We start from the raw sequence: 24,332 nt of genomic DNA, 5'->3' as shown, positions 1-24,332 counted from the left end.
GTATTTCAGGACAAAGAAATGTTCATTTTATTCTCTGGTAAAGTACTTTCTTCTGTGATATTGGCTTGGAATTTTTAAGGCTTTTGATAAAAAACATCTTGTTTCATCTAATTTTCTTACCATTTTATTGGAAATAATCCAGAACTATAAAATGAATAGATGTAAATTTTTCCACATTGCTGATAGTTTGTTTATATTTGGTTACAAAAGTAGGACATGTTATTTTCTTCCGTTGCCTTTCTGAAAGATTAGTTTATTTAGATTGCTTTGTTTTCGTTGTTTAAAGGAAATTATGGACTCTCCCTCACGTACTATCCTTCTCTCTCCCCACCCTTTTTTTTTTGGTTAGGAGATTATTTGTATTTTAAAATTTGTTTATTTATTTTGAGAGAGAGAAAGAGAGAGCAAGTGCAAGTGGGGGAGGGGCAGAGAGAGAGAGAGAGAGAGAGAGAGAGAGAGAGAGAGAGAATCCCAAGCAGTCTCTGTGCTAACAGCAGACATGGGGCTTGAACTCACTAACCGTGAGATCATGACCTGAGCTGAAATCAAGAGTAGGACACTCAACCAGAGATTATTTGTATTTTAAAATTACTTGTTGGGAGAAAAGTTTTTTTTCCATGAAACTAGTATTCTTGTGCAGATTTTTGTATTCTGTATGTATCTCCTCCAGAGTATAGCTAGCCCCTTTAAAAATTTGTACCCTGAAAAATGATTTATGAAAGCTTTCCCACAAGTCTAATAAAAGCCAAATCGTGTAAAGATCTGATTAAGGTTATTGAGATCAGTTAACTCTGAAGTCTGAAGGTATCAAGCGTTGGCAAGGATGTGAGGACCTCAGACATTGTAAGTAAAAGGCACTTGGATTTTAAGAATTAATTGAGGTGGCTTGATTTCTCATTAGTTAGATCATTGTGCAATTACTCTGTGGCCTGAAACTATTAGATGGTAATAGTTATGTTACTATTATAATTGATAATATATATAGTGCTGGCTGTCTATCAGACACTGTTATAAAGGCTTTTTTTCTTAAGGAACTCATTTAATTCTGATAAGAATACTATGAAGTGAGGACTATTACCATCCTCATTTAACACATGAAGGCGAAGAAGTCACAACTCCCCCGAGGTCACACAGCTAGAAAATGTAGGCAGGCAGGCAGGCAAGGCCCATCATCACTATACCATAATGAAAGGACTGTTTTCCTTTTTTTTTCCAGAAGAAAAAAAAAGGCTTCAACATGAAAGGGTTCAAAAATCCTTAGTATAAAAAAATAAGAATGGATACTTTAATGCTAGATGGAGAAACATGTTCTTTCATTTCCTTCTTTATTTTTATTTTTCCCTTGTTCTCATCTGTTGTTTTTATGTTTCTGTTATTTACATACTTTTATTTTTATGTTATTTATGTTCCTTTCCATTGTTACTTTATGAATCAGTATTATTTTCAGCAATGGACATACTCTGATTACTCATGCTTTTTCATAGAATACTATGCTGATAGTTCAAATAGTATTATTTGACTTTAGTCAGAAATATTTTATTAGGATTTCTTTTATGTGTCTGATAGTTTAATCAGTTGTCCACTTGGGTTGGTTGAACATTTCTGTGGGAACTCTTCAAGCGTTACCTGCCGCTTAGAAGGTGTGGAGTTTAAATGCACCTTCCATTTCTATCTACCTTTTGAGAAATATGTATTATTGTAACTCAAAAGGTAAATTTCATGTAAGAATGCTTATGGCTGTTGATTAAATGGTGATGTAAGTATCAATATAAATAAACAAAAAAATTTTAATAAAGTGATGTGTTGAATTAAACTGATGGTTTTATCATTTTTAGTGGATAAATAAAAACCAAAAAGTTTGTGAAAATTTTAATAAGCTTATCCTACAATAAATTATCTCACAGTATGGATATATTTTGAGGAAAAGTTCAAGGTGTTATTTTTTTAATCATTCATTCCCATTCCTTTGTTTTTATTTTATTTTTTAGGATTTTGGCCCCTAACAGTAATTTTCAAGATGTTGAGACCCTCTATAACTTCCTAGTCAAGTATGAGGTATGAGAAATATTTTGACATGTTTATCGTATTTCCACCATAAGCAAGTTTTACTATAAATAAACATGGTAGAATTCTAAAATGCGACAGAATTCTATTTAACTGACATTTGCTTTACATTCTTAAATACCACAGAAGTTTGTCAAAGACCTATTAAACTTTTTCTTTCACTCTTGAAGTAAAAACATAGAGTTCTATAATCCTACACTTTGTCCAACACAGAATTGTTTGTCATTAGGGGTGCTGTTGACATTTTGGACAGGTCATTTCATCATTGTGTGGAACACGGCGGGTATTTAGCATCTCTGCTCCTCAGCTGCTAAATCCCAATATCTGAGTCATTGTGAGTACACCTCACTCAGCTCACATATACCAGCGGCCCCTCGCGAGAAAGCATCACCTCTGTTTGAGAGCCAGTGATCAGGGAAAAGGAAAGCTATAATTTCGTTTCCTCTGTAGCAGCAGCATAGGCCCTGGTGGTGGAGCTTAGAGGTGTGACTCTGGTGTAGTTTGTCACGTAACTTGAAGGCTTTCCCCATCAGTGCTGATCCAGGAAAAGTATTCTGTAGATCTTCAGTTTGTTTGCCCATGTTCCTGAACGTTCTTTCTTTTCGTGTGTGTGTGTGTGTGTGTGTAATTTTTTTTTTTAATGTTCTAAGTGAAAGAATGTGACATTCAAGTCTCACATCTCTTATAGAGTTAAAGTTTTTAAAATATATTCCCTTTTATTTCTGGTTTGCTCTTTATTTAACTTTTTGGATGTAACATACAAAGAACACATACTGGGATCAAACTACCTGTGTTCAAACTACCTGTGTTCAAATGTTGGTTCTACCCCTTATTAACTGTGTGCTCAAAAAGAGTTATTTAGTTCTCTTTGCCTTAGTTTCTTCATCTGTAAAGTGGGAATAACATCAGTAGATAAATTATAGATATTCTTGTAAAGACTAAATAATTTAACATATATGAAGTGCCTCAAACAGTACCAGACACAGAGTAAGTGTTCAATGGTGTTACCTATTTTATAGAAAGAGTTGTGTTTTCCATCATTAATTCACAATTTTTGAAAATGTAGGCACTGTGCTATTTGAGTTATCTGAGAAAAAGAATCTCTCGGACACCAGGGTGGCTCAGTCTATTAAACATCCAACTTCGGCTCAAGTCCTGATCTCACAGTTCGTGGGTTCAAGTCCTGCATCAGGCTCTGTGCTGACAGCTCAGAGCCTGAAGCCTTCTTCAGATTCTGTGTCTCCCTTTCTCTCTACCCCTCTCCTGCTTGTGCTCTTGTCTCTCTCTGTCTCTTTCTCTCTCTCAAAAATAAATAAACATTAAAAAAAAAAAAAAGAATTTCTATTAATTTCCAGATTCTGGAAATTTCCAGACTCCCTGCACATGAGTAGAATATAGCCTAAATCAATAGTAAGCCTCAAAAAATATAAAATTCAGTCACTGACTGTGTGCTCCAAGTGTGTCATGACTAATCTTTGTATGATCAATGACTTTTTTTTTTTTTAATTTTTTTTTTCCACGTTTATTTATTTTTGGGACAGAGAGAGACAGAGGATGAACGGGGGAGGGGCAGAGAGAGAGGGAGACACAGCATCGGAAACAGGCTCCAGGCTCTGAGCCATCAGCCCAGAGCCTGATGCGGGGCTCGAATTCACGGACTGCGAGATCGTGACCTGGCTGAAGTCGGACGCTTAACCGACTGCGCCACCCAGGCGCCCCTGATCAATGACTTTTGTATGTATAGTATTGTAAATTATATCTGAATTATGATATTTGTGAACTTAAACATATTAGTTTAAATATATTATTAGTTTAATTATTAATTATTATTAGTTTAAACATATTAGCTTGATAGTGTGAAAAAGACATTTCTTTAGAAAATGTCTGTAAATCAAACTTTTTCCTAAATAGACCTTTCCCAACAGTTTATAAACTTAGTATTTAAATGAAAGTGAAGGCTCTTCAGTAAGGGTCAACTATAATACTCAGGTATTGTTAGAGTTGAATAATTTTTTCTTTCAGCTTGAGTTATTTCTAATGTTCAGGATATAAACAAGATATGGTTGCCTCTACTTTTAAAATAGTCTACCTTGCAGGGGGCGGGTGGCGCCCCGGTGGCTCAGTTGGTTAAGCGGCCAACTTCGGCTCAGGTCATGATCTCATGGTTCACTAGTTCGAGACCCGTGTCAGGCTCTGTGCTGACAGCTCAGAGCCTGGAGCCTTCTTCGGCTTCTGTGTCTCCCTCTCTCTCTGCTCCCCCCACCACTCTCTCTCTATCTCAGAAATAAATAAATGTTAAAAAAATTAAAATAAAAATGTCTACCTGGGGCAACTGGCTGGCTCAGTCAGTAGAGCATGAGACTCTTGATCTTGGGGTTGTAGGTTCGATCCCCACGTTAGGTGTAGAGATTACTTGAAAAGTAAATAAATAGTGGTGCCTGGGTGGCTCAGTCAGTTAGCATCTGACTTCGGCTCAGGTTGTGATCTCCTGGCTCATGAGTTTGAGCCCTGCATGGGGCTATCTGCTGATAGCATGGAGATAGTATGGAGCCCGCTTCAGATCCTCTGTCCCCCCTGCCGCCCTGCACTTCTCCCACTTATGCTGTCTCTCTCTCTCAAAAATATAAAAAAAAAAAAAAAAAACCTTAAAAAAAGTAAATAAAATCTTTAAAATAAAATAGTCTACTTATGTGACCCCAAATCTGCTTCAGTCCTTTAAATAGAATTATTTTAACTTCTTTAAAAACTTGTGCTTTTTTTTTTAGAAAAGAAATATTGAATGTGTGCATTAGAAATCTTCTAAAATGCTAGGCTAGTTGAAGGCTGAATCTATTTTTTTTAAGATGTTTATTTATTCTTGATATATAGAGAGAGACAGAGTGAGAGTGGGGGAGGGGTAGAGAGAGAGAGAGAGAGAGAGGGAGAAACAGAATCTGAAGCAGGCTCCAGGCTCTGAGCTGTCAGCACAGAGCCTGATGCAGGGCTTGAACCTGTGAACTGCGAAATCATGACCTGAGCTGAAGTCCGGTGCTTAACCAACTGAGCCAACCAGGCACCCTGAAGCCTGAATCTATTGATAAGAGCCAGTAGTAGTAGAATTTAGTGTTTCATGGAGAACACATTTTTTTCTTTCCACTTGATCTACAAAATGATACTTAATTCTAATACTCAATTCCACTAACCCCAGAACCATAGATCACTTCTGGTTCTTTGAACAGATTAAGTTGTAACTACAGGACTAGTATTTTTACACATAGTTCGGTGTTAGCCTAGCATTGTGATCACCAAACTTCTGATTGTTCCTGCTGTTTTTATGCAAACGCTGGAAACTTGACATTCTCTCTCAGAATATGGGTCACTCTAATTGTGCTCTTTCTGCTCATTTGACTTCATATGAGTTTTAAGTAACTACATCTTGGTTCTTTTCAGGTGAATAAAAATGTCCAATTCACTGCCCAGGAACTTTATGATTGTGTCTCACAGACTGAGTATCGGTAAGTCCCATCTGTATTTAGATACGCTGTTGTCATCAGCTTTTACCATACATGGCTCCACTTGATGTGTTGGCAGAGGATTCTCTTTATGTCTTTACTACACTCTGATTTCATTTTACCTTTATTAATATGAAATAGCTCATACATACAAAAGAGCTCTGTGTGTGTGTGTGCGTGCATATATAAAAGCAGGTATAAGGTTTATGTGGCTCTCAAATTTTTTGGCGTCAGGACTCCTTTATATTTTACAAAATTTTGTTTTGTTTATGTAGGTCATCTCTATCTATATTTGCTGTATTATAAATTAGAATTGAAAATTTTTTAAACATTCATTTCAAAATAAGAACTAATTAATTACGTGTTAAGATAGGAGCATATAATTATGAAAATAATTTTTCCCAAACAAAAAGAGTGAGGTTCTACACTTTGCAAGTCTCTTAACATCTGGTTTAATTGAAGACAGATGGGTTCTCATAGTTGCTTTTGAATGGAGTTTGCTTTGATGATAATGTCATGTACCACTGGAAAACTGTTGCACATTCTTGCAAGAATGAGAATGCAAAAGGCAAATCATGTCATTTTCTTATTATGAAAATAGCTTTGACCCCTTTGACCTCGCAGCCCCTTATTTTCCCCACACCATGTTTCAAAGAATAACTAGTATAAAAACTACTCACGCCTACCCTGCAGTTGACAAAACAGACCTTTACCCATCTCTGTGTATATCCTCCCTTTCATCCTCTCCTCAGAGATTTGTGTTTATAATTCTCATCTTTATGGGTGTATGTATCAGTAAATATACGTTGATCAATTTCATCTGTTGATGTACGTAATAGTATCATATATGTTCTTTTAAAAAATAATTTTGTTTATTGCATTCATGTGTAATAAAGGGGAAGGAGTAGAAAATCTGATTCTTCAATATTCAAGGTGTATATGTGAATCCCTCCAATCCTGAGCCCCGGCAAACAAATTCATGAGGAGCAAAAACTCACTTAATGCTATTAGTGTTGCCCTCCGTCTCATACTCCCCGCCCCCCCGTCCCCTGCTATTATTTTTTGACTTTTGAAAATTATCCGTGTTGAGGCATGGAGCAGTAGTTGGCTTGCTAATAGTCAGTTCTATTATGGCATAACATATTCATTCCAAATGATCACCTTTGTGCCCTGCAAAATCAAGCAAGAAAAGGGCTCTTGGGAAAAATGGGCTGAGGCACATCACTCAAAAACTTAATAAGAAAGCTATTTGAAAAAAAAAAAAAGGAACCTAATCAAAGTCGTATCAGTTTTACACCTGTTATATGGTTAAGAAATATATGAATATGATAAAAAAAAAAATCTGACTCTTTTCCTTGAAAAAAAGCTGAGGTTGGCATGTGGAAGTGGTCCTTGGAAGGGTTGTAGCTTGTGGGTTCATGCAGTGTGGTGGAGGGAGGGTTGTCTGAAGTTGAATGTAAAGTTGCCACACCAAATGTGAATGAGGCACTGGTACATGTTTAAAGTGTGTGCAGGTGTGTGTTTTGTGTATTCCTAAGTAGCTTGGTTTGGCTGAGTACAGTTTTCTCTGTTCATCACTGTTGGATATAAGAAAATGTGAAATTTGCATCATGCTCAAATTCTTTAATATAGCAGTGGTGTTGGAACAAATTCGTGTGTTCAAAACAAGTGCTGTAGCAAGACTGACTGTACTTTCACTGCTGTGTAATATGCCATTTCTATCACTAAACCAGTTTATTTGCTAGTTTTAACTTGCACATGTACCTGTGTTGTTACAAAACTTCATGAGCAGGTGCAATGACAGTGTTAACATCAAAGTAGTTTTTCCAAGAAAAATTATTGGGCATGTCCGTTGTAGCTGGAGGTGGGTGAAAACAATTTTTTTTCTAACTTTAATCTTTAGAGTGTCAATCAGTTATACTCTTATGATAGAACTTCACAAATAGGCCACAGAAAGGTTTGTGTACATGACATTTGTGTCAAAAATATAATGTCTGCAAAATTCAATACTTTAAGAAAAATCATTCACCACAATCAAGTAGGATTTATTCTTAGGTTCAGAGGGTGGTTCAATATTCACAAATCAATCAACATGATACATCACACCAGTAAGAGAAAGGATAAGAACCATATGATCATTCCTTGTCAGGAATAAAACAGGGATGTCTACTTTTCTCACTTTTATGAAACATAGTACTGGAAGTCCTAGCCAAAGCAATCAGACAACAGAAAGAAATAAAAAGCATCCCAATCAGTAAGGAAGAAGTCAAACTTTAATTATTTGCAGACAGCATGATACTTTATATAGAAAACCCTAAAGATTCCACCAAAAAACTTCTAGAACTGGTAAATGAATTCAGTAAAGTCACAGGATACAAAATCAGTATACAGAAATCTGTTGAATTTCTATACATTAATGATAAGAAGAAAGAGAAACTAAGAAAGCCATCCCATTTACTGTTGCATCGTAAACTATGAGATCCCTCTGAATAAACGTAACCAAAGAGGTAAAAGACCTTTACTCTGAAAACTATACAACAGTGTTGAAAGGAATTGAAGATGACACAAACAAATGGAAAGACATTCCATGCTCCTGGTTTGGAAGAACAAATTTGTTAAATGTCTATGTTACCCAAAGCAATTTATACATTTAATGCAATCCCTGTCAAAATACCAATGGCATTTTCCCTAGAACTAGAACAAACAGTTCTAAAATTTGTATGGAACCACAAAAGACCCTGAATAGCCAAAGCAATCTTGAAAAAATAAAAGCAGAGCTGGAGGCGTCACAGTTCCTGACTTCAAGGTATATTACAAAGCTGTAGTGATCAAGACGGTATGGTGCTGGTACAGAAATAGACATACAGATCAATGGAACAGAACAGAAAACCCAGAAATGACCCTACAACTCTGTGGTCAATTAGCCTTCGACAGAGTAGGAAAGAACATCCAATGGTGAAAAAGTCTCGTCAACAAGTGGTGTTGGGAAAACTGGACAGCGACATGCAGAAAAATGAAACTGGGCCACTTTCTTACACCATACACAAAAATAAACTCAAAATGGATTAAAAACCTAAATGTGAGACAGGAAACCATTAAAATTCTAGAAGAGAGCTCAGGTAGCAATTTCTCTGACATTGGCCTTACCAGCTTTTTTCTAGATATGTCTCTTGAGGCAAGGAAAACAAAAGCAAAAATAAACTATTGGGACTACATCAAAATAAAAAGCTTCTGACAGCAAAGGAAACAATGAATAAAACTAAAAGGCAACTTACTTGGGAGAAAATATTTACAAATGATGTATCTGATAAAGGATTAGTATCCAAAGTGTATAAAGAACTTCTAAAACTCAATACCCCCCAAAACAAAGAATTCAATTTAAAAATGGGCAGAAGACAAGAACAGACATTTCTCCAAAGAATACCTCCAGATGGCCAACAGACACATGAAAAGATGCTCAACGTCACTCAGGGAAATGCATATCAAAACTACAGTGAAGTATCACCCCACACCTGTCAGAATGGCTAAAATAAATACAACAACAGGTATTAGCAAGGATGTGGGGAAAAAGGAACACTTGTACACTGTTGGTGGGAATGCAAACTAGTGCAGCCACTCTGGAATGCCACATGGAAGTTCCTGAAAAAGTTACGAATAGAACTGCCATACAATCCAGTAATTGCACTACTGGGTATTTACCCAAAGAATATAAGAACACTAATTCAGAGGGATACATGCACCACCCCTATGTGTATGGCAGCATTCTTTACAATAGCCAAGATATGGAAACAGCCTAAGTGTCCACTGATTGATGGATAGATGAAGAAGATGTGGGGTGTGTGTGTGTGTGTGTGTGTGTGTGTGTGTGTGTGTAGGTCCTTTCATATATATATGAAAAGGAATATTATTCAGCCATAAAAAAATGAAGTCTTGCCATTTGCAATGACATGGATGGAGCTAGAGAGTATAATCCTGAGCGAAATCAGTCAGTCAGAGAAAGACAAATACCATATGATTTCACTCATGTGGAGTTTAAGAAACAAATGAGCAAAGGGAAAAAAATGAGAGACAAAGCAAGAAACAGACTATTAACTATAGAGAACAAACTGATGGTTACCAGAAAGGAGGGGTGGGGGATGAGTAAAATAGATGATGGAGATTAAGGAGTGCAGTTGTCATGATGAGCACTAGGTGATGTATGGGATTGTTGAATCACTATCTTGTACACCTGAAGCTAATATAACAGTGTGTTAACTAGAATTGAAATCAAAGCTTAAATATATAATGTCTGTCAAGCTTGGACATATTTTTGAAGGTAGAAAAGCTCACTGTGGATAACTTAGAAGGCAGAGTTCCTTGCAGGATGGTTCCAGTCAGGTGTCTAAAATTGTTTTGACTTCACTTTACCATTGGAATAGTTGGGAGTTCTTTTTTATGGGTTTGTACTGGGGTCAAAGTTGAATGTTCAGAGTTAAAGTAGTTGTACCTATTTTTTTTCTTCTAAGTCTTCTTATGCCAGGGATTTGAACTACAATATTAATTAATAAGCTCCCTCTTACACCCAAAAGGATAATTTTGAAGAGAAATGGAATATATCCAATATCTTGAATGCACTGAAAAGTGGTGGTTGTTGCTTAGAAGGCTTTTGGTTAGTAGCTTTTACAGTTGTTACTCTGTGGTTTGTTTTGAAATTGCTGTCTCTACAGTGATCAGTAGCTCTCATACTAGCCTCACATGTGCTCCACAGCTCACAGTTTTTAAATAAGCTGCCAAAAGAGAGAGGTTCTTTCGGTTTCCGTGGTTCGTACTAGACACAGAGCCAAATGCACCAGATGAAAGGAAGCAGAGTTTTCCCGGTGAAAACAGAAGGATTTAACTTGCATATAGCTGACCACTTTCTGGAATGCTGAGGAAAATGATTACTTACATTGCCTGAATTTATTAATCTGTTTTTTTCATTTATAAAGTATTAGTTGCAAAGGAGGACACTGCTGATGTACCCCTTACCACACTTACTGCAATAGGGAAGTCATTAAATTCCTTTTCAAGAACAGAAAACTATTTCCTAGGTTCTGATAAAGCAAGGAGTTAAGGTTTCAGATTGAAAGTGGCTTTGATCAAAAGTTGAATTCCATGACACGGCAGACAGAACCTTGGTGTTTATAAATAAGTTTATAAATATGTTTGTGTTTTATCTATAGGTAAGTTTGTAGAGTCTTCAGCAGAGCTTTTGGGCTTGCCAGTGAGGTCTGAGCATTGCTTACCCTGAGCAGACGAGGAGCCTGCTCAGAAAATCCAGGATGGTAAATTAATGAGATTATCAAATAGATGACCAAACAGATATCCTGGGTGATATCTTTTATATGTATGAGAAATAAGTTAGGAACAGCATGTAGTTCACTTTGCCTTGAAAGCTCTTGGGCAGTGTGTTCCAGCATGTTTGCGAGGCAGGCCTGTGTGGTCATTTTGTCTGTATGAAATGCAAATTAGTTTGCGACATCAGCCTCATGAAGTAACTGGCATATCCAAACAATATGCTGCCTAACCTAGCATTTGGGTCAGAAGCTGTTTTTTTCCCTTGGGGCAGGTGCTTTTGGGAATTACTGCTTTCTGATGCCAGGAATCAACTCCGTGGTAGTATCTTCCAGATCACATTAGAATTGTGGTTCACACAAGCATGGTTTCTTAACTTGAGTGTCAGCCTCACCTGGGAACTTGCAAGAAATCAAACTAGTAAGGCTCTACTGTGGACCTTCTGAATCGGAAACTCTGGGGTGGAGCCCAGCAATCTGTGTTACCCATACCTCCAGGAATCATTAAAGTTTGAGAATCCCTGCACTAAATTAATGACCTGGTCTGTCCAAGAAGCCTCAGATAGAAAAAAGCCTTAGAGAAAAATAATCTCAAAACCAAATTTACACCTTTGATGCTTCTGCTTTAATTAGAAAGGGACGCTGTTTTTTGAGTCTATTGATTCAGTAATACTTTGCAGTAAATTTGACTCATTTATGACAGAAGATATTATAAAATAAATGTATACTTTTTTTTCTTTTTTTAATTGAGATAAAATTCACATAATGAAACTAACACCCATTTTAAAGTGTACAATTCAGGGGCAGTTAGTGCATTCACTGTGTTGTGCAATCCTCTCTAGTTCCAAGACATTTCCATCATTCCAGAGGGAAATTCAGTACACATTAAGTAGTCAGTGTGTGTTCTCCCCTTCCCCCAGACCCTGGCAATCTCTAATCTGCGTTCTGTCTCTATGGATTTCTCTATTCTGAATGTTTCTTATAAGCAGAATCCTACAACATATGACCTTTTGTGTCTGGTTTCTTTCACTTAGCATGATATTTTTGAGGTTCATCTACACTGTAGTATTTATCAATCAGTACTTCACTCCTTTTTATGGCTGCATGATGTCCCATTGTATGGACAGACCACATTTTGTTTATCCACTTGTCTGTTGATGGACATTTGGGTTGTTTTCACTTTTTGGCTGTGGTGAATAGTGTTGCTATTTGTGTACAAGTATTCGTTTGAATTCTTCCAGTTCTTTCAAATTTTGGGGGGTGTATATCTAAGAGTGGAATCCTGTGTTTAACTTTTGGAGGAACTACTGCCTTTTTTTCATAGCAGCTACACTATTTTTACCTTCCCACCAGCAATATAGCAGTAGATGAGGGTTCCAGTTTTTCCAAATTTTGACAAAATTTATTTTCCTTTTTTTTTTTTTTTTTTTGATGAAGGCTGTTCAGATGAATGTGAAGTATGCTCTCGTTGTGATTCTTATTTGTATTTCCCTAATTCCTAATGATGTAGAGCATCTTTCCATGTGCCTATTGGCTGTCTGTCTTTTTTGGAGAAATGTCTACTCAGGTCTTGTGCCCATTTTTCATTGGGTTGTTTTCTTTCTGTTGTTGAGTTATAAGAAGTCTTTATGGGGAATCTAGATCCAGGCCAGAATCCTATGTGCGATCTTTCACGCCTGCCCATAGGCAGGCTCCTTTGGGAAGCTGTCTTCCCCATACCAGATTGGGTATACTCTCTTCTAGAAGAGTGTACTGCACTCTTCTAGAGGCAGCTGCAGGCAATGCTCAGACCGCCTGCCCGTGAGCCTCCACGCATGTCTGCATTCCTAGCCTGGGCAGTTTTCATTTGGAGGCCACCTTATTGGGGACGTTGGCTGAGGCACCTCTCAGGCACTTCAGCTGCGACTTTTGGAAGCCTTGGCTGAGGTATTTTTCCCCATTCTGACTCCATGCTTTCCTACTCCTCACTCTTCTCCTCTGCTATGTTTTGAATGTTTATGTCCCCCCACTCCCTAAAATTCATATGTTGAAATCCTATTGCCCAATGTAATCTTCTTAGAAGGTGGGGCCTTTGGGAGGTGATTAGGTCATGAGGGTAGAGCCCTGATGAATAGGATTAATGCTCTTCTAAAAGAGGGCTCTCACCAGAATGTGACCATACTGGTGCCTTGATCTTGGATTTCCAGCCACCAGAACTGTGAAAAATAAATCTCTGTTGTCTCTAAACCACCCAGTCTGTGGTGTTTTGTTACAGCAGCCTGAATGAACTGAGACCTCCACCCTCCCTGCCCTTAGCCCCATGGGTCCGTGAACAGGCAGGAGCCTTAGTTTAGGGATCCTTAGCAGCAGTGAGATGATAGCCCCTGTCTGCCCTGCATATCATCTGACCCTCACCCAGTGCCATTCTACGAGAAAAAATGAGTACTAGGGAGCTGGCACCTTTAATTTTGTCTCTGATTTGCAGTGTTGCAGTAAGTGAATAATGTTGATTTTACTTTCAGTTTGGCTTATTGTCCTCATTAACCACCTTGGCACCCGGCAGCTTGACATGTCAACACGTTCTGAGTACTAGACCCTATCAGATGTATAATTTGCAACTATTTTCTCCCATTCTGTACATTGTCTTTTCACTTTTTTGATAGCGTCCTTTGACACACACACGTTTTTAACTTGATGAAGTCCAGTTTATGTGTTTTTTCTTGTGTTGCTTAGGCTTTTGGCATCATATCTAAGAATCCATTGCCAGAGCTAAGGTCATGAAGATTTACCCCAATGTGTTTTTCTTAGAATTTTATAGTTTTAGCTCTTACAGTTAGGTCACTGATGTATTTTTGAGTTAATTTTTTATATGTTGTGAGGTAAGGGTCTGACTTCATTTGCATCTGGATGTCAAGTTGTGCTAGCACCAAATGTTAAAGAGGCCATTTTTCCCATTGAATGTTCTTGGCACCCTTGTTGAAAATCAGTCAACCATGTAGGTGAGATTTATTTCTGGACTTTATTTCTGTTCCATTGGTCTGTATGTCTGTCTTTATGCCAGTGCCACTGTTTTGATTAAAGCTGCTTTATGGGGCGCCTGGGTGGCTCAGTTGGTTGAACGGCCGACTTCAGCTCAGGTCATGATCTCACAGCTCTTGAGTTCGAGCCCTGTGTCGGGCTCTGTGCAGATGGCTCAGAGCCTGGAGCCTGCTTCGGATTCTGTGTCTCCCTCTGTCTCTACCCCTCTCCTGCTCGCGCTGTCTCTCTCTCTCTCTCTCAAAAATAAACATTAAAAGAAAATTTTTCTTAAAGTTGCTTTGTATTGAGTTTTCAAAATTGGGAAGAGTGAGTCCTCTGAACATTGTTTTTCTTTTTCAGGATTTGACTGTTTGGGGTCCCTTGCAATTCTGTGTGAATATTAGGATCAGTTTTTGCAAAAAAAATATTATTGGGACTTTGATAGGGATTGCATTGGCCATGTAGATTGCTTTCGGGAGTTATTATCATTGTCCTCCAATCCATAAACATGGGATGCCACTAATTTAGGTCTTTAATTTCTTTTGGCAATGTTTTGTGTTTTTTAGAGTATACAAGTTTGTGCTTCTTCAATTAAACTTATTTCTGAGTATTTTAATCTTTTTCATGCTATTATAAATGGAATTGTTTTCCTAATTTCCTTTCCTTTTCTTTTTAAATTTTGCTTATTTTACTTTGAGAGAGTGCAGGCAAGCAGGGGAGGTGGAGAATGGGACAGAGAGAGAGAATCCCAAGCAGATTCCACACTGTCAGCACAGAGCCCCACATGGGGCTCCATCTCATGACCGTGAGATTATGAACTGAGCCAAAATCAAGAGTTTGACGCTTAACCAACTGAGCCACCCAGGCACCCTCATTTCCTCTTCTAATTGTTCATTTCTAGTATATAGAAATACAACTGATTTTTTGTGTGTTGATCTTTTATTTTGCAACTTTACTGAATTAATTTATTAGTTCTAACAGTTATTTTGTGGATTCTTTAGGATCTGTAAATAGAGAATTTCACTTCTTTGTTTACAGTTTGTATGCTTATGATTTGTTTTTGTGCCTAATTGTGCTCCTAGAACTTCCAGTACAGTGTTGAATAGAAGTGGTGAACATGGGCGTCCTTGTCTTATTGCCGATTTTAGGGAAAAGCTTTTAGTATTTCACCATTGAATATGAGGTTAGCTATCATATACTGTTTTTATTTGTTTTTATTATTATTATTTTTTTTAGAGCATCCACGAGAGCAGGGTAAAGGAGCGAAGGGAGGGAGAGAGAGAGAGAGAGAGATAGTGATAGCGAGAGAGAATCTTAAGCAGGCTCCATGCTTAGCACAGAGCCTGACTCGACTCGATCCCACCATCCTGGGATCATGACAGGAGCTGAAATCAAGAGTTGCACGCTCAACCGACTGAGCCACCCGGGCCCTGTACTGTTTTTATATTAGCATTACATTGTATTCCACTTTTCTTTCATTTGAGATACATACAGCAAATAAATAGAAAAGTTCATAGAGCTGTAAAACATATCCATTGTAGAATTTCTTCTTGTACCTAGAAAGAATTTTAGAAAAACTGCATCCAATATTGTAATTAGATCACTGAAGTTCACCACTGCCATGCTGTTTTGACCAAATTAGCCATGGAAATGAATCAAATAACCACTGAAAATATTTTTAAATTGATTTGATTGAATTTCCAGTTTATTTTGACCTGAGATTTGGTCAAAGCAAGTTTGATACTATGATAGGACAATTTAGAGAAATAGAAGTTTTACAAAAATCTCATGAACAATATAGAATCACAAAACTAGAAGCAACCTCCAGTCTTGATCTCTGTTCCAGAACCTATTAGGAGTTGGGGTTGTTTAGTTTGCAAAAGAGAAATAGGATCACTACAAGGGACATAAAATATTTGTGCTATTAGATAATGACTTTTTTTTTTTTTTTTTTAACTTAGGCCACTCAGGTCAGAAAATGGAGGTTTTTTTAGGCCTAGTGTAAAGGAAGAACTTCCTATAAATTAAGAGCAAATATGAAATGGGCTGCCTTTCATGATTGTGAGCATTGTCACAACTTGGTGAAAGCTAACATGATATGACTCACAGAAATGCTACAGAATGGCACAGAAAGGTGTTAAGGTGCCCCCACATCTGTTATTCTGCCCTTCTCCATAAGCCCTGGGGAAAAGGAACTTATGAATTCCTATCATAATATAGGAAAAACACGTGGTACTTTTCTCAGTAAGCAATGACAGCTCACTGCAGCAGAGAGAGTCTGTAAGGTGATAATCCACAGAAAGCTGACCCACAGAGATGAAGATCAGAAGAGGAGACAGCTCACCTCTTAACTGTGAGAGGAGGGGAAAGAAGACAAGAGACACAACTAGATTCAAAGTCTAGTTATTAAAGGAGTGTTTCCCCCCGCCCCCCAAATGTGGAATAAATCACCAAGAGCAGGAATGGGGCCTGCCATTTTTGTTTCATTTTTAAGTTTATGAGAAAACATTTACATCTCTCCTCTTTGGGGATCTCTTAGGCTCTTCCAGAAATCATCTTCTGAGTAGTTGTGAAGAATTGAAAGCAACACAACACTAATTTTAAGCACTGTAAATATAGGAAACAGGACTAGAGTAACACAAAACCAAAAGTCAGGTTTTAGTCAGTGTCAGAGAAACCACACATCTTGAGGAAGTGAGGCTGCTCAGAATATGGGGTGTTTACTTGTGCCATCCCTACTACCTCTCATCCTAATCCCTGAGTTCCAGCTGACTTCTTTTTCCTTTGTATCCTACATCAAGGGATCCATGGGGCAGGGGGACAGTGCAGGGAGGTGGCTAGTGGTCCTCCCCAACACCATGGAGATGGCCCAGAGATGATCTTAGAAGCCAAGGAAGTAATAACAGTGTAATTTACACTTAAAAACCTGTGCTTTCTCAAACACCTAATGTGCCAGATGCTTGCTAGATGCCGGATATTCTTCGTGAGCTTCTATAGACCATCTCCCAGTAGATTTAAATAGTTTTGCATGACCCTAGACACCAGATGTAATGGATTGGTGCTCTGATGACTTACAGATCCCGCAGTTTGTGAGCCCAAGTCAGCTAATGACAGACCAGCTAGGCTTAGTCTGAAGTAAAATTTTGAGTCAGCCATTACTCCCTGTGTCCCATCGCTGCTTGAGAGTAATTAGTTAATATTCATTTGTTAGTTTAGCAGTTCTTTTTAAGAGTTGAAGCTCTGAAAATATATATACAATAAAAGTAAATAAAATAGAAAGTTGAAGCTCTGTCAATTTCCCATTGCCACTCCATTACATCTCGTAGTATCCTCCAGGCTACCTGTTCTTTAATTCTCAAACCAAATAAGACAAAGATGTGTGATCTAGGCTCTAGCACTGCTTTACCCTTTGGATTAGAACCCTGGAACATCACTCCATCTCCTGCTGGGAGAATCCTTCAGAGACCATACTAAGGACTATTTTTTTTTTTTTTATCAGTAAAGTTTTTTTTGTTGTTTTTTTTTGTTGGTTTTTTTTTTTCAATATATGAAGTTTATTGTTAAATTGGTTTCCAAGGACTATTTTTCGGCATCCGACTGCGCTTGTTGGCAGTAGGTCTGCCATAGGAACCCTTACTCCTGAATTCTAGGAATTGCACCAAGCTCGCCATGTTGGCTGTCTGAGAATCTGTGCTACTACTGTGTGCTTATCTTCTCATGTTGTTTTGTCCGTGCTAAGAAACTATAACTCTCTTGGTATTTTAATCTCTCAACTATCAAAGAATGTATTTCAAATCCATGTTATCCTGTCGTGTCAAGATTTTTTCATCTATCTGACTAGCCGTCTTGCAGTGATTTAACATTTCTTTATCCTCTAGGGAAAAGTTAACCATTGGATGCCGCCAGCTGGTCGAGATGGAAAATTCCATGCAGCAGTGCAATGCATCTGTCTATATGGAGGCCAAAAACAGGGGATGGTGTGAGGACATGCTTAACTATAGGACCTAAATCCTGATTTATAACTTAAAAGGAATGGCATTTGTCTTCAAGAACAATAGAGTGGCTATCAACCTTTTGAGTCAAACCCAAGTCTTGTAAAAAAAAAAAAAATGTCTCATAGGTGCAAGAAGGTGATTGCTTATTGTTGAAAATCTCATTGAGGTTCTAAAAAGCCTAATGCATCCATTGTGGGATAAACTGTGTACTCAACTCATTGCAGTTGACAATACCTCCCTACCTCTACTCCTGACACTGAGCCAATCTGTCTAAAGAAGGGACAGCTGTCTTTTTAATCTCTTAGGGCAGGAGCCACTTTGGCATCTGTGGAAGGCCCAGGGGCACAACTTTAGCATCTCTCTCAACCCTAAACATGAGTACATGGCCAGAAACACTTCCAAACCCCAAGAAAGAAATAGGACAATTAGGACATGGCCATGCTCACCATGCTCCACAAATGAAATCTTACCCTGGGCTGTTTTATGATCACACTGTCTTCCATTTAGACCCGGTGAACGTAACATACATCCCTTCCACTTCCCCCAAGGTAATAAAGGTAGAATTTTGACTTCAGCTCCTACTTACTATATAGTTTCTTTTCTTCTACCCTAGGCTTGTCACTTTTCAGTGCATTTCTAATGGAAAAAGCAGAGGAGACCCCTATAACAGACTTCCCTTAAATGTGAAAGAGGCATGGATTTATGGGATTAAGTGGCAGTGACTAATGTTTGCCCCTAGCTAAACCAAGTGTTTAATCAACTTATTTAGTTATGCAATACATTGGAAATCCTTGTTTAGTAGAGTATATTATGCTTTTGTTAATACATTAGACTAAATCTAATTTGGTATTCTATGATAAATGTTAATTTATTTTTTACAAAAAAGCAATAAATTTTATTTTTAGTAAGGTTTTGCTTTTCATTTTACTTCCAAATTGTATTTCTTGAACTGTGTACAAGGTATGATAAAAGTGACCCTCTCCCAATACAAGAGAATCTATGCCGGATTCTCAGTGTCAATCTGTGCAGGGCCCCGCCGAGCTTTATGTTTGCATAGGAAGCCACAGCTCTACCTAGGGCTCAAATGCCATCAGGAATATGAGCCGAGCCCCGTGGGAGGAGAAGCTTCCAGAAGATCTCTGCTCTCTTTCCTTTTCTTCCTGGAGGAGCCAGAAAAGCATCGCCCTCCCCACCCCTCCAGGTTTTTTTTTTTTGTTTTTTTTTTTGTTTTTTTTTTTGTTTTTTTTTCAGATTTTTATCCTTCAACTGCTTCTGGTTTGTTACTGGGTTTTGGTTCTGCTTTGTAAACTCCCTCTCCTCTTCCCTCTTTTTATTTAAAAAAAAAAATTGTTTTTTTTTTGTTTGAGAAACAGCATGAGCAGGGGAGGGGCAGAGAGAGAGAGAAGGAATCCAAGCAGACTCTGCGCTGTCAGCACAGAGTCCAAGGTGGGGCTTGAACTCATGAACGGTGAGATCATGACCTGAGCCAAAGTCAGACGGTTAACCGACTGAGCCACCCAGGCGCCCCTCCCCCACTTATCTTTTTAATATAGGTTGTGATCTTTAGGAAATTTCACTCCTGTCACCTGTGTGCTTCCACACATTTCACTTTTTAAAAAAAGTTTGAGGGGCGCTTGGGTGGCATAGTCGGTAAAACGTCCGACTTTGGCTCAGGTCAGGATCTCAACTTTGTGGGTTCTAGCCCTGCATCAGGCTCTTTGTGGACAGCTTGGAGCCTAGAGCCTGCTTTGGATTCTGTGGCTCTCTGCCCCTCCCCTGCGCGCACTCACTCTCCCTCTCAAATATAACATTTTAAAAATGTTAAAAAATAAATAAATAAAAGTTTGGGGGGGTGGAGGGAGGGGCAGAGAGAGAGAGAGAGAGAGACAGGAAAGATTCCCAAGCAGGCTCTGTGCTGGAAGTGCAGAGCCCAAGGCAAGGCTCGAACCCATGAACCATGAGATCATGACCTGACCTGAAACCAAGAGTTGGAGGTTGACTGAGCCACCCAGGTTCCCCTACACATTTCACTCTTATGCATGTAGACTTTATCTTAGTCTGTATCTTTTACGGTGTACATTAATTTGTCAATTACTTCAACCTTTTTCATTTTTTATTTTGAGATGTGAAGATGTTGACTTTCTAGTCTTCTTTGATTTAGAAACTTTCTTTTAAAAATGTTTTTTTTAAATGTCAGGTTTTTCTTTGTTGCTGTCTTTTCTAATCTTAATTTTATACTTTCTAATAGTCCAATGCAGGAGGTGAGGGATCCCTTTCCCCCACCCTCTACTCGTTTTCTGGGTCCCCCACTCTGGATTGAAATAACTCAGCTGACAGAAGGATCATAAGCTCTACCTTGTAGAACACATTTGTTTTAATGGAAGAATTATTAGATCCTTATGAGAGGAACTTACAGTTCTAAAATCTCCATTCTTCAATATGTATGCATGGCTATCATATTTTGGGTGGAAGCCATCATATGTATGCCAGTAGGAACAAATGAGCAAAGTCACACCAGGGAAAGGGCTCCCTTGGCCTTAGGAGTTGGTGATAACTTCATGAGGGCCATCCAGGAGTATTATTCCAGCAAAGTTATGGGCACTATCTTACATTAGTAGACTTTTCCAGCTTACTGTTACAAAACAGAATCTACTTCCCTCCTGAGAGGACTAGGGAGGACCCTTCGGGTGTAGCCACCCCAGCAATTCCAGCATTCTGGGCCAAAGGAATGCTGGCTCTATGAATTGGGGCTGGGGGCTCCTGGGTGGCTCAGTTAAGCATCCAACTTCACCTCAGGTCATGATCTCACGGTTCCTGGGTTTGAGCCCTGCATGGGGCTCTGTGCTGACAGCTCAGAGCCTGGAGCCTGCTTCAGATTCTGTGTTTCCCTTTCTCTCTCTCTCTCTGTCCCTCCCTCACTCATGCTCTCTTTCAAAAATAAACATAAAAAAAAATTTTTTTTTTAAAGAATTGGCTTCTGTTGTGCCCCACTGGGAATGTTAGGACCTGTAGTGGGCAATTGGGACTGCACAGACTAGAATTTAACAGATGAATTTCACTTTCCCATTTTGGACTTTGTCACCTGAAAGACAGGGGACATAAAGCTCATTTCCTTTATCTTTTGACCATCACCTTGAGAGAGAACAGAAGTCTTTTTACCTTTTCAGGGTTGATCCAGGTTTATTTAGATGGTGTCTTGGTCGGAGCCTAGGTCACTGTTCATACTCCTTTTGACAGCTCCACCCCAGCCCACCTATCTGTTGGAGATCCACCCCCGCCCCCCCCCCCCCGCCTTTTTTAACATTTAATTTCAGAGAGAAAGAGCGTGCACACCAGCACGTGAGTCTGGGAGGGTGGAGAGAATCTCAAGCAGGCCCTGAGCTGTCAGCCCAGAGCCTGATGTGGGCTCAACCTCACCAGCCGTGAGATCATGACCTGCGCCTAAAACAGGAGCTGGACACTTAACTGAGACACCCAGGCACCCCTGGAGCCCTTTTCAAGCATATTTTTTTCATTCCATGAGGATGAATTTACCTCTTCTTTAAGAAATAGATTTCACTTTTGAATAATCAAACACATCTTCCACTCTCAGGAAGTGATGCCACCCAAAGCCCTTTGCTGATTTAGACAGGCCAATCAGCCTCCCAATTGATGGCTCTTTGGCTATCCTGCCAAAAAAAACCCACTCCAGTGAAAACAACCCCAGTTATCAGCTATGAAACTGGAAGGTGAGGTGGTAGACACCCAGACCCCAGCTAGTTGTTTGGCTCAGTTCTGCTAACTCAAACTGGTGTTAACATCCTATTCTTCAGGAGTTCTAATCTTTACTTAGCTTCTGCAACTCTACTGTAGACTGGTGGTCATGGGCTAAACTACATTAGGTCTGTATATAATCCTTGCCAGTAGAATCAATGGTTCCCTACTGGGATTTCTAGGGAGGTAAAATACAGGTATCTCTTAGTCCCCCCCTTTTTTTTTTTTAAACATTTATTTTTGAGACAGAGAGAGACAGAGCATGAACAGGGGAGGGTCAGAGAAAGAGGGAGACACAGAATCTGAAACAGGCTCCGGGCTCTGAGCTGTCAGCACAGAGCCCGATGCGGGGCTCGAACCCACGGACCGTGAGATCATGACCTGAGCCGAAGTCGGACGCTTAACTGAGCCACCCAGGCGCCCCTCTTAGTCCCCTTTTTAAAGCCTTTTCTTTTAAAAGGTTTGGCACCCTTTTGGTTAAGCTAGAAAGATAAAACCTTTTTAAGTGCAGTTTTGAGTTTTTTCAGAATAATCACCAGCTCTCATGCTCTTTTGTAGTCAATTCCCATCCACACCCCAGGAAGCCATTCAGGTGTCTGCTATAGCTGGTTTCCTTTTCCAGAATGTCATGTAAATGCCTTGAGGTTGGCTTTTCACTTAGCATAATGCTTCGGGGATGCATCCATGTTGTTTTTAATCAGTACTTCATCTTTTTTATTCCTAGGTAGTATTCCATTGTATGGATGCACCAATTTATACATTCACCAGTTGGAAGGCTATGTTGACTTATTTTTGGTGACTGAATAAAAGCAGCTACATTCACATACAGGTTTGTGTGAACATTTTCATTTCATTTGAATCAATTCCTAGGAAGGGTGATTACTGTATCACAGGGCATTTAATTTTGTCAGAAACTGTCAAACTTTTCCAAAGTGACCTTACCATTTTGTTAATTCCTCCAGCAGTTTCTCGGCATCCTAACCAGAACTTGGTATTTTTAATAGGTAGGTCATTTTGCTTTTTACATTTTCCTACTGATTTATGATAACATCTTTTCATGTTTGTTTTGAAATCCATTTATTTTCTTTGGTGAAGTGTCCTGTTCAAATCTTTTGCCAATTTTTTTTTTTTTTTTAAAGTTTTGAGTTCTGGGCACCAGTCACTTATCAGGCACATTCTTTCAAGCCTGTACCTTTAAAGACTTGGTACCATTTTTGCTTAAGATAGAGACAAAGCACTTGCTTATTGCAGGAGGTAGATATTACTTTGATTTGGGAGTAACCTTACTAGATACTTGGCCCTGCTAATTACTGGACTAGTTGCATTTGGTAGATGCCTTTCAACTTTTTAATACAGCCACTCTCACTCTGAACTTGCTGTAGGTGAGTTCATCTCTGGGTCATTCCCTCATTTCTTTCATTCATCCCAGCTTGGTATTGTGTGTGCCTTTTCTCCAGGCTAAAATTTCTTCCTTTGCTCACTGTGAGCAAATGTGTAGCCATGTACCCAGACGTAGGTACTTCTTAGATTTCCACATGATTATCAACCCTGTACACACTGAGGTTTTTGCTTCTCTCTCAGTCAACCCCCAGTGAGGCATGGAGCTATTAATAGTGAAGTTTAAATATTTTGTGGCCACTATTGCTGGTACTTGTTGCTAAGCATCATTTTACAACTGAGAATGTTCTGGTTTTATTATGAAAGAAACTGGTTCTTCATAGTAATTACTTTTTAACCTACAGAGGATTCAACTTTTTTTCCTTGATTTAAAAAAAAATGAATTTGATATTGTGTAAGGTGTACAGCTTACTTTGATACATTTATATATTGCAACATAACTGCCAGCCATGGAGTGATATTTATCACATTACAGAATTATAGCATAACATTATCTATATTCATTATACCATGCATTAGGTCAGGTTTATTACTTCTTACAAATTTGTACCCTTAAATACCACCACTCCTCTCTACCTCCCTCACCCCTGGTAACCACCATTTTACTTTTTTTTTTTTTTTTTTTTTACATCTTTAACTTTTTTAGATTCCACATATAAGTGGTATTCATCTAGTACTCATCTTTGACTTATGTTGCTCAGCATAATGGGCTCAAGATCCATCCATGTTGTTGCCAATATTGTTGCCATCTTCCTTTCTCATGTACAGTTTAACTTTTTTAACACGTCTCTTGTTTACAGGACCAAATTTGTGTTGTGGCCTTATTAAATATAAAGATTCATACACTGGTGTCTCCTTGTTTTTCTTTATTTTCACCTAGTTAATTTACTGTGTATCTTATGCGTCACTCTACAAAAGACTCAACAAATCCTTTTTTGGAACCAAGTGGGATACAAATAAATGACTAATATTATAGAGACAAAATCTTCTGTGATCTCATACTCTTCCAAAGGCAACTCTGGAGTTGCAGAAATCTCCTCCAGGGACTCTTTCTGTTACCTACTTCAAGACTTGTACCATCTGGAGAAATCACAGAGTGCACACCTAGAATACTAGACAAGGATTCTAGAACTGCATCGCAATCCCAGATCCAGATTTCCCCCTAAACTATAAGGAATTCTAAAACATGTTGAATGGATAAATATATGTGACAAACTAGAAGCCAAAAATCAAAACCCTACCTTGAAAGTCACAGTAAAAGTCATACCTGAGTATAACCAACTATTGTGAATTAAAGCAGGTCATTTTAAAATTTTGCTGTT

General features: G+C 38.6%; 1 protein-coding gene across 5 annotated transcripts in view; it reads left to right on the top strand.

Moving 5' to 3' along the window:
- Positions 1 to 23,824, top strand: part of SWT1 (SWT1 RNA endoribonuclease homolog) — a 106,197-nt gene extending 82,373 nt beyond the window's left edge. The window contains exons 17-21 of one of the 5 annotated variants that reach the window (XR_007148039.1): positions 1,989 to 2,055; positions 5,494 to 5,558; positions 17,743 to 17,994; positions 22,337 to 22,441; positions 22,575 to 23,824. Coding sequence is in view for 3 of the 5 variants with exons in the window: in XM_047839904.1 (XP_047695860.1) it covers positions 1,989 to 2,055; positions 5,494 to 5,558; positions 17,743 to 17,872 (262 nt within the window). In the remaining 2 variants the exon portion in view is untranslated. Of the gene's footprint in view, positions 1 to 1,988; positions 2,056 to 5,493; positions 5,559 to 17,742; positions 18,764 to 22,336 lie in introns of those variants that run through there. The other 4 variants (XR_007148038.1, XM_047839905.1, XM_047839904.1 and 1 more) reach the window with 4 other exon arrangements.
- Positions 23,825 to 24,332: the final 508 nt, after the last annotated feature.

The sequence above is a fragment of the Prionailurus viverrinus genome, chromosome F1, assembly GCF_022837055.1.
Source record: "Prionailurus viverrinus isolate Anna chromosome F1, UM_Priviv_1.0, whole genome shotgun sequence".
Lineage (NCBI taxonomy): Eukaryota > Metazoa > Chordata > Mammalia > Carnivora > Felidae > Prionailurus > Prionailurus viverrinus.
Note: the sequence above shows the minus strand (reverse complement) of the source record. Positions and strands in the feature narration are given on the sequence as shown.